At 42.6% G+C, this 13,733-nt stretch overlaps 1 protein-coding gene and 1 long non-coding RNA gene across 2 annotated transcripts in view; one reads left to right on the top strand and one right to left on the bottom strand.

Annotated features, from left to right (window-relative positions):
• LOC109305004 overlaps positions 1–1,112 on the top strand; it is a 10,051-nt gene extending 8,939 nt beyond the window's left edge. The window contains exon 3 of the long non-coding RNA XR_002099532.1: positions 3–1,112. This is a non-coding gene — a long non-coding RNA (uncharacterized LOC109305004). The remainder of the gene's footprint in view (positions 1–2) is intronic.
• Positions 1–13,711, bottom strand: part of LOC109305002 (carbonic anhydrase 2-like) — a 23,408-nt gene extending 9,697 nt beyond the window's left edge. The window contains exons 1-3 of the mRNA XM_019527875.1: positions 13,599–13,711; positions 12,756–12,953; positions 1,967–2,085 (exon numbers count right to left, since the gene is read on the bottom strand). Coding sequence (XP_019383420.1) covers positions 1,967–2,085; positions 12,756–12,953; positions 13,599–13,632 — 351 coding nt within the window. The 5' untranslated portion in view covers positions 13,633–13,711. The remainder of the gene's footprint in view (positions 1–1,966; positions 2,086–12,755; positions 12,954–13,598) is intronic.
• Between the last annotated feature and the right edge of the window lie 22 nt (positions 13,712–13,733).

Raw genomic sequence — 13,733 nt, 5'->3', positions numbered from 1 at the left:
AGCTTTTGGTTCTTCAGATGCTTCTTCATCTAGAACCCAGCGGTTCCTGTGGATCTTCCCTCATTTGACATCAGAACAATCTGTGTCAGCATAGCAAGTTAAACAGCTAATTAAGGTACAACGAGCAAAATTTCATAACAGGAAGAATCCAAGCCAACCAGGTGCTCCAAGAGGTCAAAACTGAAAGCTGTTCCATACCTTGTAAAAAAAGAAGCAGGGAAGATGAACCCTCTAGACCAGACTGTTTCTGGCCCTGCATAAGTAAATGGGAGATAGGAGAGAATGTGCTAAGAGTAACTTTCCCCTTACTCAATTACAAGGACCAGGCAGAACTCCAGCCAGGTGCTATCTGGGTGAAAAATATCAGGAAAATTTAGTTCTGCTTCTGTTGCTATACTTCCAAAGTGGATAGGAAGTGACAGTGAGGGTTAGTACATAGCTTCATCCTCCTGGAGCAGGGGTGGGCCAGGGGCTAATGGAGTATGAATCCCTTGTGCACAGGATGATGTAGCTAATGCTTGGCATAGAGTCTGAAAGCATCCTGGAGGCATTCTATTTGAGCCAGTAAGATTCTCTCCTTAAATTTGTTTTGCTGCATGTCTCTGCTACAGCTGCCCTTGCTCACTTATCACCACAGGCTGTGCCTTTAAAGCCACAAAAAGCCTTTTAGGAACCATTTGTTTTCATGCACACATTTCCAAGTCACAAACTGAAGCAAGTAAAAAGGAACATATAGGGCTAAATCCTAAGTGGCATTTATGTACTACTGTAATGACAATGCATAGCACTAATGCACAATGTGCATTCTGTTTCTACTCATGGCACAATCAGCTCATCCTATTAGTACAATGGCTAGGGCATTTGCCCAGGCAGTAAGAGATCCAGATGCTAAGCCTCCTCATCCCACACCTAGAGGTGCACTTGCTTCCCAGGAAAGTGCTTTACCTACAGGTTCCAGGCCAGGCATTGCCCAGGGCCCTCTGCATCTCTTTACATCTTGCATTTCCAAGTGTCTTTGTATAAAATGGACAAACAGCAGTGAGAGAGTGATTTTTACTCTACTGGGGCCAGGGGTGCAGACAAGACTGCAGGGCCCCTTCCCTTCTAGGGCAGTGGCCATCTCATTGAGTCACTCTCTCTCTCTATGCTGTCCCACTCCTTCTAGCCATACATATCTTCTCCCCATGATGGCTGCCCAGTGGTCCAGCTTCATGAGGAAGGCTGAAGAGGACTCCAGGTAAAGACTAGTTGGCGGTCTGATGTTTTAGGCACTTGCCTGAAAATTAAGGGAGTAAAGTAAATTCAAAACCCACTCTGGAACCCAGGCCTCTCAGACTCTAGACATGGTCCCTGAGCACTAGATTACTGGGATAAACAGCGGAGGCTGCTCCTTTTGTAACATGCATCCATTAGTAGGGACTTGTCCATGACTAAAGTTTGGGGTTTTGCAGTGTTACATGCACAGCAAGGCAATTTTATTTCATCCGGGCAACTACAATTGTCAGAGGGCATCCTACCGAACACATTCAGTATGGAAACACAGGCTGAGTCTAACTACACAGAATCAAAACTGTGTGCAAGTGCCCCCCAAAAATCAGTTGCACAGCCATAGAAGTGCCACTTAATTAGGTGAAAGTGACATAGTATTTAGCCCATGTTGTAGAGCTGCACAACAAATTTTCTAGCACTTTCCATGACCTACTGGGAGTGCTGAAAAAACAGCTGATGTAGCTAATTTACTTCATGAATTGTAGTAGCTGCAACCATTTTAGAGGGAAGATAACACCTCCCACTCTAGCAAGGGGCAGCCCCAGTGGAAGTACTAACATTGACCAGTTGTTAACAATGAATCACTTTTACCCTGCTCAAGTTCTTATGCTGCTACCACTGTGGATTTGCATTGATGGGAAATTAAGAAGAGTTTCAAACACAGCCAATGCTTCAGCATATAAAAAGGAAGTCCTACCTCTGCATCATATTTCACACCATCCACAGTGTGCTCAGACCCTTGGCCTTCACAGGATCCCCAGTGGATGTGAAACTGAATCAGTCTGTAGGTTCCGTCCACTGCTCCACCTCTCAGCACTGCAAACCAAGAAGTTTTTATCAGCACATGCCTCGCACCCTTCATTACAGACCCTTCCTTTATAACAGAGCACCCAACTCAAGTCTAAAGGAAACTGTACTTTGATGCTCTGCCTGCTGTTCTGCTATTCTGGAACTGTTTAGAGTCCAACGCTAAAACTAGCCAGAGTCACTGCAAGATATATAAAAGCATAAATGCCATCACTGTATATCCTGTCAACAGTTAGCCAGCTATACTACTTATACAAGGTGATCAGGGTTTTGGAGGACATTATAGGATTAACTCTTCTGCCATGAATAAGAAAAGCCACAAAGCTGAATGGCCAGAATACTGCTGCCATATACTAGGGCCAGCAAAGCGCATCTGTTATGCTGTCTGGCTATTTGGGCCTTGATCCTGAAAATCATGCACTGGAGTCCAAAGCTGCTATTCTACAATGCAAATCTGAGCAAAGTTTATCCATGGAATTTAGGGGATTCAAGTCTCCATTCCTTACCATTCCTATGGTCCTCAGTTTGGAAGAAAGGCATATACTTTTGTTCTCCCTATTGGCATTACTACCCAATAGGAGTAACTGGAGTGTCAAGAAGACAGTCATGCATGCAGGAGCAGGCTTCCCAGAGCTGTTTCATACTGTTGCTAATTTTTACCTTGTGTTTATACTTAACAGTCCACACTTGTGATTGGTAGGATCAAGAACTAACTTGGACTGCAGAACACTCAAGGCAGGGACAATGTCTTCTAAATTGCCACACCAAGCAGAGAACAAGCATGAAAAAAAGCCCTATTGAAGTCAGTGGAGCTATTCATGTGAGTAAAGAGAACAAAGACTGGTTCAGATTGTTCAACTGCGGAGCATTTGGTTATCACAAATGAATTCTTTGCTTAGGTTGATAATATTTTTAAAACAAAGATATTTAAAAATAAAAATGTGGGTGTTAATGTACCTTAGAAACCAATACTTGTTTTTGCAAACTGTAACAAAAGCAAATTATACTTCAGTTTCCATCATTGTGCCTACAGATTTGTAGGTGTGACATCAAAAGAAGAAATAATATGCCCCTTTGGCTAATACTCCTCCTTTGGGACCTAAAATCAGAACTTTGTAAAATACGAATGCATGTTCTATTTTAGTCTTTGCAATTTCAAGCATGCTAGACCACGCTGAACAGACCAGGATTCACCCTGCCTCAGGCCAAATTCTATGAAGCATGTATACAATGCTCAAAGTGGGGCTCTAACTACACTAGCTAGTTAGGTTTATATTTTATAATAAATATCCATTTTTAAAAGCTGCCATATGTTTTGAATGATGGCAGTTTCAAATTAGCACTAAAATTAGTACATTTTAATAAAAAGTAGATACTGTGAACGAACAGTAGTTTCTTTTACAAGTTAAATAACTACTTAAAACCCCCCCCACAAAAAATGTGCCTGTATTATATAGTTGCATTGCCAGTAGACCAGCCATACAGATATAAAAAGGAGATGAGTTTCCAAAATCTTTGAATGCCAAAATAACAATAACATTGTGGCAGTATGACCTGCTGATTTTGAATAAATGGAAAGCATGCTGAGAAGCACATTCTTCAATTCATCTGCAGCACTGTTCCTTTAGGATTCTAGGTAGAAACCATAAAATCAGATAATACACAAAAGTCTCCTTGCATTTTTGTGTCTTGCTTTCTGTGTTCTGTGGTTTTCAAATTCAGTACTTGCTTATTTTGAGTCACAGCAAAGCATTTAAAGAAAGTAATAATTATATTAGTGTGAATAAATATAAATTCAGACGGCTTAATTACACAACAGCCTTCTTGTGTTAGTCTATATTAGGCAGGTTTTTTACCACTTCTCAGTGATGCCACTGAAGTAAATTGGACAGGCAAAAAACAAATACTGGGAAGTCATTTTATCCAGAGCAATCTTTTTTTATCCATTAATAAATATTACCAGTTCCCCAAATTTAAAAGCTTCTTCCTTCATTGTTTTAGCTATTTCACTTGGCATTAGACACAGACCCAAACTCAAATTAGGCATCAAATCTTCCTATCCGATTGCTTTGAAGATTGCAGTTGGCATCCAGATCTGAGTATCTTGGCTTTACCCCCTTGCCACAGTTATATACAAAAACTGTCCCCTCCCTCCCCCCCCAAACCTTTTCTGAGTCTCACAATTACAGAAAGACAGGGAAAGAGAAGTAGCACTACCTCCCATTGCATACCAATATGTAGCTCCTCCATGGGTGCACAGTGCTAGCTCAATAGACATGAGCAAGAGAAAACAGCTAGCTGGCTGTAGGATGAAGAGGGGAACATCCAAGGTGTGACACACAGTTCTTTTTCAGAGAAGCACAATTTACAATGTGGTATGTATCAGTAACTCCAACTCTGTGGCTTTGTGACAGCTGCAGCAGAAGCCTGAATGTATAAGAGGCGTTGGGCTAAAACTATGATGAGTTCTATTTGACAATAGCAGGAGAAATGTTAAGGTAAAAAATCACAGGCCTGTAGGAAAATAGGGCTGGAAGGAACCTCACAAGATCACCTAGTCCAGACCCCTGTATAGTAACAGAAGTTATAGTTTGGAGATACTCCCTAACAGGAAGCTGACAGAGCTGGGAATTAGAAGATAACCCCTCAGTTAGGGAGCACCTACTCAGGAAAAAAGAGAGACAACAAGTCTGCAAAAGCTTATCTACTGCTCACAATAAAACTCCTCATTAGTTCTCATTCTTTATACGCCTACATTTATTGAACTCAGTGATCACTACACTCTGTTCAAGGCAGGAGCACCCGTGACTAAACCACCCCACCCAAGTGTATGTCCAGTTTTCTTTTAAATGAGCTTGGAGGCACTCGAGAAATGGGAACTTGATATTTACTGTATCAAGATGATGCTAGGCACATTTGAGACAATAATAATAATAATGGGATCTTTATTTTCTTTCTTAGACTATCTCAAAATATTCTCTCATTATTTGCAGTGTCCTAAGGCTTGGAAAATTGAGTAAATTGTACTTGATTTTCCTATATAAACAATCCCATTGAGGTCAATGGGATTTCTAGGATAGACTATAAAACTGTTTTGTGAAATAACTCAAACAATGGAGTTAAATCCTCTGCTTCACACATATCAGTTTGATAAGAATTATTCTATTCTAGAACATGTTAATCTCAATAATTACAAACTAAGGAAATACTTTCCAAAGGGAAATTCATCAGATACAGTGGATTTTCCTGCAGCTGAAAGTCCTAAAAATATGCTGAAAGTATGTGGTTCAAACCCCAGAAAAATCTAGTGCAAATTCTGCCTTCCCCTTCACCCCAACCAAACTCCAACAGCTTGTGTAGTGTATATGCACAATACATACATGGTATGTGTGTGTGTGTAATGGAAGTATATGTATAATACACTCAAGTCATTGTGTATGTATATATGTGTACATATACATAGAGAGATGTATATATGATAGAAGCAAACTTGGAAACATCATATTTAAGCATGCTCCTCTGTTAATGGCAAAAGTAAGACTCTAATTAATATTATCAGGACTCAATCTTGTCTTTATGTGCAGGGCTGGGCTTTTCTAGGTGACCTATTGAAGATTTCAGCCAAACTGGCTGTGTCCAGATGAGTGTGGCCATGCAGTATACTGCATATTTTGCTGTTTTCTGTGCAGCGCAGAGGATTTTTTTTGATCCCTGGATATCCAGGGGTCAAAAAAGCCTGTGGGGAAAAAAAGCAGAGCGACACACATGGCCACAGCATGCGCTGACCAAAGCCAGAGCACGGCCAGCCCGAGCCATGCTCCATTGCTGGCCAGGCTCCACACGGCAGGAGCACTGCTGCTGCAGCCCCAGGAAGCCTCCAGGTAAGGCTGCTGGGGCCAGTCTAGTGCTGGCCCCAGCCTCCCCTACCCCACCCCTGGTAACTTGCCACATGCCAGCGTGTACATGGCATAGGCATTCCCCCCAGGACAACTAGCGGCAGCACAAGGTGTGCCACTGCTAGTTGCCCCCAGGGAAACAAATATTCATGCATGTCTGGACACGGCCGCTGAGTCACAGTTTCTGGAAAGCTCCCAGCATGCAGTTCAGACTTTTTGTGAAAGATGTTTCCTTGCCAAAGAAACAATTCTCCTGGGTTAACTTATTGCCACAAGCGAGGAAAGCAGAACCCAGGGTTCTGATGGTACGGATCATGGTTGTGATGAAAGGCCATCATGGAAAACATCCATAATCTTCACCAAAATGTGTAATGGTGACCTCAGAAAAACAGCCTCCGCTAACCCAAGTGGAAACAGGTGGGAAAGCCTGATAGCATGAAAGGGGTGTGTTTGGGAAAGATAACATGAAAGTAACATGAAGCATCTCCCAAAGTGCGCCAGACTTGTACGCAATGCATATTCAGTGTGTACAGTTTGCAAGTGACCCAGTGTGTACAGTTTGCAAGTGACCCTGACTCACCTTGACTGACCTATCTGATGCGACTTGCATGTCAGCTAAGGAGAGCACACCCTTGCTTAAGGACACAAGGCTGCTCTGTGGGCCAGAATGGTTCCCATCTCATTAGTATTTAATGCACCAGAATGGTGTTCAGCTGTGTGTACATACTTGCATAGGCATGTAAATAAATGTGTTGTGCATAAACATACTTCTACACACCCAAACACACATGCAAAGATGCACAAACACATACATCACATGTACACGTTCACATATACAAATATGCACACACAAGAGATTATTATTAATGCCCTGAAAAGTTAAAGATCAAGAGCCTGTTCAGGAACCAGCCTTATGTCCTTAAACAGGGAGGGCTCACCCTAGCTGACATACACCCATTATCAAATAGGTCAATCAGGTTGCGTCACAGTCACTGTCAAGATGCCAGCATGTAGTGTATGCATTTTAGGAGGTGCTTCATTACTTTCTTGTTATCTCTAGCAAGCACCTTTTCTACCCCAACAGGTGGCCACTTTGACCAGAGAAGGAAGTTTTTGGATGTTTAATTACTATCCCTGTCCCCAGGAGCTCACAAGTGTTTTTATACTTAAAAAAGTGAAACAGGATAAGCAAATGAAACAGGACATCAAGCAGAGGAGTCCTATGAGGACTGGCACAGAAAAACTTTCAAGTGGCCCTTGACCTAGCTGTTAGCAGATGACTCATTTCTTCTGGCGTCACTGTCCAAGTGATACTCCAGGAGGATTTGAACAAAGAGGAGGAAGCTATATGCCCACTCCAAAGCCGATTTCTGGCCAAAAGACTTAAAAGTTTTTAAATGATTGTAAGAAATAGATCATGGCCACTTTGAGCTATGCATAATAGTGAAAAAGGTCTGAATCACAGGCATTTATTTAAGCCCGGTGTTCACATTCTCTATTTCTTCAAGGTACTGGAGCTCTATACAGACAGTTCTTTTTATGATTCAGAACAATTAATATATAGGCTTGGCAGGAGAGTCATGTGAAGATTCAGAGTTCAAAACATATATGGTAAGGTATAACACTATTGTGCACTAGCTAATGTTATGCTGTCAGAGCTGCTGGCTCTAAAAATAGACCTCCTGTCAGTAGCTCTATTCAGAAGGTCTTGTCTTAAGAGAGAGCAAATGTGTTATGCTTTCCTCTCAAGTGACCCTTCTTGAAGTGGGAAACGAAAATAAAAAGAACCCAGCGCCAACTTTCTGTATAACTCACTATACACAAAGCAGGGCAAACCCAGAAGTGTCTAGGGTAACAAATATCCACTGGTCTCTCTATACTGGGCACTTCTGCACGTGGCCATACAGCACCATCATTTAATATTTCCTTTTGGAAGTACTAAAAACACCGTGCAATAACAGCCCATACTGTGCCGTGCACAGTTATTTTTGGCTGCTACATCGCCGTAGCAACCCGCTATAATGAAGGAGCACATTGCTACGGTGACACAGCGGCAGCACCACGGTTTTTGCCAATGGTAAAGATTATTTAGCGTCTTGTGTAAACGTGCCCACTGACTCATAATTAAACTGGATGTGTCTCTGTGAGTGGCACTCTCCCTAATCATTCTTTCCATTCTAGATAGAATCAGCTGGAAAAATATACTTGCTTAAAACGACTAAGGAGAGGTTTTTATCCAGGGCCAAAGTGATCCAATATTTTGACCTCCCAGCTGTGATACTGTAACAAAGGTTTTACTAGGATTATGTTTTCATAAAAATGTCCAATCTACATAAGTTTCTACATGATTTTAAATATTTTCTCTACCTTTGAGGGAAATGAAAACTAAAAGGAATGACACAAAAGGCTAACCAAAACAAAAATGTATCAGTCTATTTAGTAACAGCACTGGCAGCTCAATCAAACTTTCCAATTAAATCCTACTGGTGCTATAGATAAAATATTGATCCTTTTCAATTATGGTAATAAAACAAGATCTTTATTGACTTCTTAAAGCTTCAGTTGTACTATGTAAAGTTTTTTTAGGAACATTTGTACAGAGCACATTATAAACAGGTTGTAGACTTTCTTCAACTCTCTCCTCATTTATTTTTAGCATTCATGAGCTAAGTCAGAGTCTGTGGTTGCAGACTTTGGTTGCTTGCTGCCATAAGCAATTATAAAAATGTACTTAGTTCCCCACACAAGGTTGAAAGCGTCATGTCATATAAGTACCAGTATCTTCTTTGTTATAAATGGCAAACGGAATAATCCCCAAAATAAAAATATATTTATTGTGATATATCAATGCCCAATCTACCAAACTTTTACTTCTTAGCACAATGCTTACCACGCTGTGCTTTGTGCAGAATCAAGCCCTAAGATATCCGAATGGGTACACTTTTGTCTTGAGATAAGTTCTTAGGACATTTGTAACCTAGAAAAATATGTGTCTTTATTTAAATTTCCAAACATTTAAATAAAATTGCTTGGAAGGACTTATACTTCAATACCACTAAAAAATAACAGGCTGGCCAACTGAAAAAATGTAGCCACAAGGACTGAATTAGATAGAGAAGCTAATTATTATTGGAGAAATTTGTAACCTGCTTTATACACATTTCCTCAGAAAACATTTAATAAAACTGCCATTTAAGCAAAATAACATGAAGTGTCTATACTATGAGAAAATCATGATATTTCAACATATAAAAGACACATGAGCAATGTGTAGCCAATGATGATCAAGATGTGTCAGCATTCTGTTATCTACAGCATTTCTAAGGATGAATTAAACACAAAATATGAAGGACATATTTAAGAAGCAAAGGGTCCAATCCTACCCACCAGTTTCATGGACTTTGGCGAAACTACTTTAGTGAGTAAGGGCTAAAAGATTTTATAAATTAAAAATTCCAAAGATTTCACTTAATACTAATTTTGTAAACACATCTCAAATTATAATATATAATAGTAAGAGACAGGAATATCAAATTTCCAAAACTATTACAAACTTTTCTCTATTGGGATCAAATTAGAAACCTTAAAACAACACTATAAGAGGGTGTTTTATGGCAGATAATATGTGCTTGGTAAATCGGAATACTGAAAATGGAACTGGAATCAAGAACTATGTTTGTAAACCTCCTCTTATTAATGTAGAGCAACTTCCCTAACAAAGTAGAGCAAAGTGTTTTTCCTATGACCACACAATATTCCTAAGCTGAATATGATGTTGTTTTTCTTTTAAACAATTCAGAACATGCACAACAGGATATGCACACTTATTTCAATGGGTTTACTTACATGAATAAAGTTAATAACAAACTATACATGTGCTTCAGGGCTTTTAGAATCTAGACCAGAGATGTCTATCTAACATAAGGCCCGCAGCTGGATCCGGCTTGCAAAGCCAGGTCATCTGGCCTGTGCATCTCCTGGAGGCCAGGTATTCAGAGACAGGGTGAGCAATGGATTAATTAACCCCTGCAGCTCCCTGGCATCACATGCCCCACCGCTGCTGCTGCTGTGTTAAGATCCAGCTGGCAAGGAACTCTCCAGTCCAGATCGAACCAGGGAGATCCAACCAGGGGAGCCAGATGAGTTTGAGAGCCCAGATCTAAGCCAATGGGATCTAGGCCAATTTTACTTACAAATGAGTAAAGTAAAATTGGGCCCTTAATTTTTAATGAAAGAATTTTTAAATTTGTGCAGGATTGGGTCCTTAATTTTAATGCAAGGGACAGAGGATAGATAAAATAAACTCTTATAGTTTCTATTTTTGCTGGTGGCATTTTGTTTAATCAGGAACTTGGTAGAGAAATAATTCTTCTCTGCACAAGAATGTTGTAAACAAGAAGTGAATGAAATGCCATCAGTCCATAAACAGGTTTATTTTGTGTTATAGAAGTAGGATGAATAGTTAACTGGCTACAAACAGGCTAGTTCAGTGTGCCAGTGGGTAGATTTTGCATACTATGATTTTCCATACATTGTCAGATTCTGAAGGATGTACGCTCAGGTAAATTTGGAGATATCTATATAATGTTCTCTCTTTTTTTTTTTTTTTTTTTTTTTAAATCAGTCCCGTCTAATGAACTGTTTAGCTATTGCATATATTTTCCCTTCAATGCCCTCACCTCTCACTCCCTGAAAGGAATTAGGTGCATGTGGATCACTATCATGGAAAGATGTTCCATTCCTGGGATGTTTTGGATTTTGAGTTACTGAATATAGTTTCTCAACTACCTTCCCATGCACACATATGCACACACACTGCTCCTGGTTTTCAGAGGTACTGAATCCTGGCAGTTCACACTACCTTCAGCAGGACTTGTGGCGCACTGCTTCTGAAAATCAGGACCAAAGTAAATACCCTTTAGTAGTTCAGTTCAGGGGTGTCAGACATAGGACCTAAGAATGCTCAATACCTCATGAACTGGATGCTGAAAACTGAGAGTCAGAATACCCTGCTGAAGCTAAAAAGATATTCCTGGTGTCATGGATGCGCTGAGTGAATTCTATACATGAATCAATACTATGGCAAAACACACTCTTAGCTATCCATTTAGTTCAGTAAAATGGATGCTGAGTTTTTAGTGCAATTTTGAACTGCTGCGGTTCTGCCTAAGTCCTTAAAAAGAACAAGATTTTTCTAGGCACAGCAATTTATTTACATTACAGCACCAACCCCTAAATGACATTGCCAAGAAAATGCCTAGGAAAAAATAGGGCACTTGCTCCAGCAAGTTAAATCAGGCAGTGTCTGGAGAAGACAGTTACTATCTCTACAATGGGATTGTTTTCCCCTTCTAAATTAAAAATAGAGGCACATTCATCACAGCAGAGTGGCAATTTTTGCAAATGCAGTCAGCTGAGAAATTACAATTAGGCAGAGATCCTGCAAGCCCTTGCTCATATGAGCAGCCCTGACTCATGCCAGTTGCCCCATTAATTTCAATGGGACAAACCACGTACCTCATAGGACCTGGTTGTTAATTTGGCAGTACAGCAGGGGTTGGCAATGTTTTTGGCCAGAGTGCCAACCCGCCACCCACAACCTCAATTTGTAAGACATTGGCACGCCAGGGGTGGATGGCAGGGGAGCCATGAGGGGCCTGATCCTTCTGGCAGTGCAACCCTGACTCCTTCCCTGCCATCCACCTTGAGGCACACATGCACCCATTGCCAGCAAGAAGCCAGGCCTGGACTCTGTGGACTCCAGTGCTGCTGCAAGCAGCCCAGGCTCGGTGGGCCCCAGGGGCCTGCCCAAAGCCCAGGCTGGCTGCAGTAGGCATCTGAGAGACTGAAAGCAGCTGCACCAGGGTCCACAGAGTCCCAGCCTGGCTCATTGCTGGAGGCAGTGCATCTGTGCCTCAGGGTGGATGGCAGAGAAGAGTCTGGGTTTATGCTGCCACAACAAGGATCAGGCCCCTCGTAGTTCCTCCGCCATCCACCCTGAGGGCTGGCACGTCAAGTAAAATATCTTCACATGCCGCACACTGGCATGCATGCTGGGGGTTGCTGACCCCTACAGTACAATATTATGAGCACACTGCTAGCATGCTGAAGAATAGCAAGCTCTAAGTTAACTATATAGGGATATGTTAAATGTACTGCTATCTTTATCCTGAAAGTCCTTACTCAGGAAAAGCCTAGGCTGATGCTTTTTTAAATTAGACGATATCAGACTGGTGTTTCCTAATTATCCCTCTATTCCTGCATTGCCCTGGAAACATGCCACATTTGCAACTTCTGGCAGTAAAAGTATGAAACAATATTGTTGATAACAAAAGACTATTTTGCTACTCAGTCTTAGCTTCACCTCTGCCTCTTATTTTAACTATCTGGTCAAAAGTCAGTATTTTACAGGTGAAAAAATAAGCCTTAAGTCACTCCTCTCAAAGTACTTTACTTTGGTCTATTATGCATTTTGAGCATGATCCAAATCCTATTGAATTCACTAAAAAACCTTGCATCTACTGCAAAGCGCTTTGGATCAGAACAGATCAAAGCCATGCAGATAAGCTCAGGTTTCTTTTTAACTGGAGCAAAGATGCTTATGTGCATTGAATCGTCATGCGTTAAACCCTGATCCCACTGAAGTTAAGATACCCACTGACTTCAGCAGGGCCAAGCTTTCACCCCCTTGTCTAGTAACATTTTCAAACCCTCTCTTCCGTTCCTTCCCCTACAGAAGATGGATTCAGTATTGTAGAAAAAACCCTAAACATGAGGACTCACCTGATTTGTCAGCAGAGTCATCGAACTCCACATTGAAAGAGTGACCATTGTTGACGATGCTTCTAGCTGTGGAGGGATCATAACTGATACTTAAGGGCTTCAGAGAAGGGTCGTACTTGGCAGACCTGGTGTTAATATCAATAGGAGACTGACGTTCTCCATTGGCAATAGGGAATTCCTTACACCAGTGAGCGGGTCCTACAAAAGGATGCACATAGAGACCCAACATGAAAAGATGCACACAAGACACAGAGGGTGGCCATAAGTCATACCCAAGTCAACTTGCAGTGCACGGCAGAGGCTCTCATGCATGAAGAGTGGAGGTCTTATCTCTGCCGGCTCCCACTGCTTGTTCCAGCAATGGGGGTGAGAAGCCACAGGCCTGGGGTTACCGCCAGATCCCGCTGGCGACCTGGGGGGGGGTCTCACGGGCCTGAGGACGTGGGAGCCCCGAGGCACAGGTAGGTCATCCGAAAGACCTGGTGTCCCGCCACTTCTAAAACCTGAGCCTGCCACCCCACCGAACCGGGGACGCGCAGGGGTACAGGCTGGCACGACCTCCTGCAGCATGGTGAGAAGCCTTGGGGAAGTGCTGGAGAAGCTGCCGGGGTCCCCTGCTAACCGACGTGCCACAGGCAAGTAGCTGCAGGTGGCAGGAGAGGGGCAGGCAGCTCTGCCAGGGAAGCAGCAGCAGCAGCAGCAGCAGCACATGGCCACGGGGAGGCTGCCCGGCCCCGCACCCGGGGACCCTGGGCATGGACAAGCGCCGGCCTCTCACCCCCGCGTCCTCCGGCCCGGGGGCTCCGCACAGGCAGGGCACAGGCGGCGGCGCGGGGCACTCACCGTTGTCACAGCCGTAGCCCCAGTGCTGGGACATGGTGCGGGCGGCTCGGGCTCGGGCAGGACGCTGGCCCCGGCTCGCCGTCAGGGGCTTTTATAGGCTCCCGCCAAGTGCATGGCCGGGCGGGGGGGGGGCGG

The sequence above is a fragment of the Gavialis gangeticus genome, unplaced genomic scaffold, assembly GCF_001723915.1.
Source record: "Gavialis gangeticus isolate Ggan-Ray unplaced genomic scaffold, GavGan_comp1, whole genome shotgun sequence".
NCBI classification, from domain to species: Eukaryota; Metazoa; Chordata; order Crocodylia; family Gavialidae; genus Gavialis; species Gavialis gangeticus.
The sequence above is the reverse complement of the archived record's forward strand: the minus strand, read 5'-3'. Positions and strand labels throughout refer to the sequence as shown.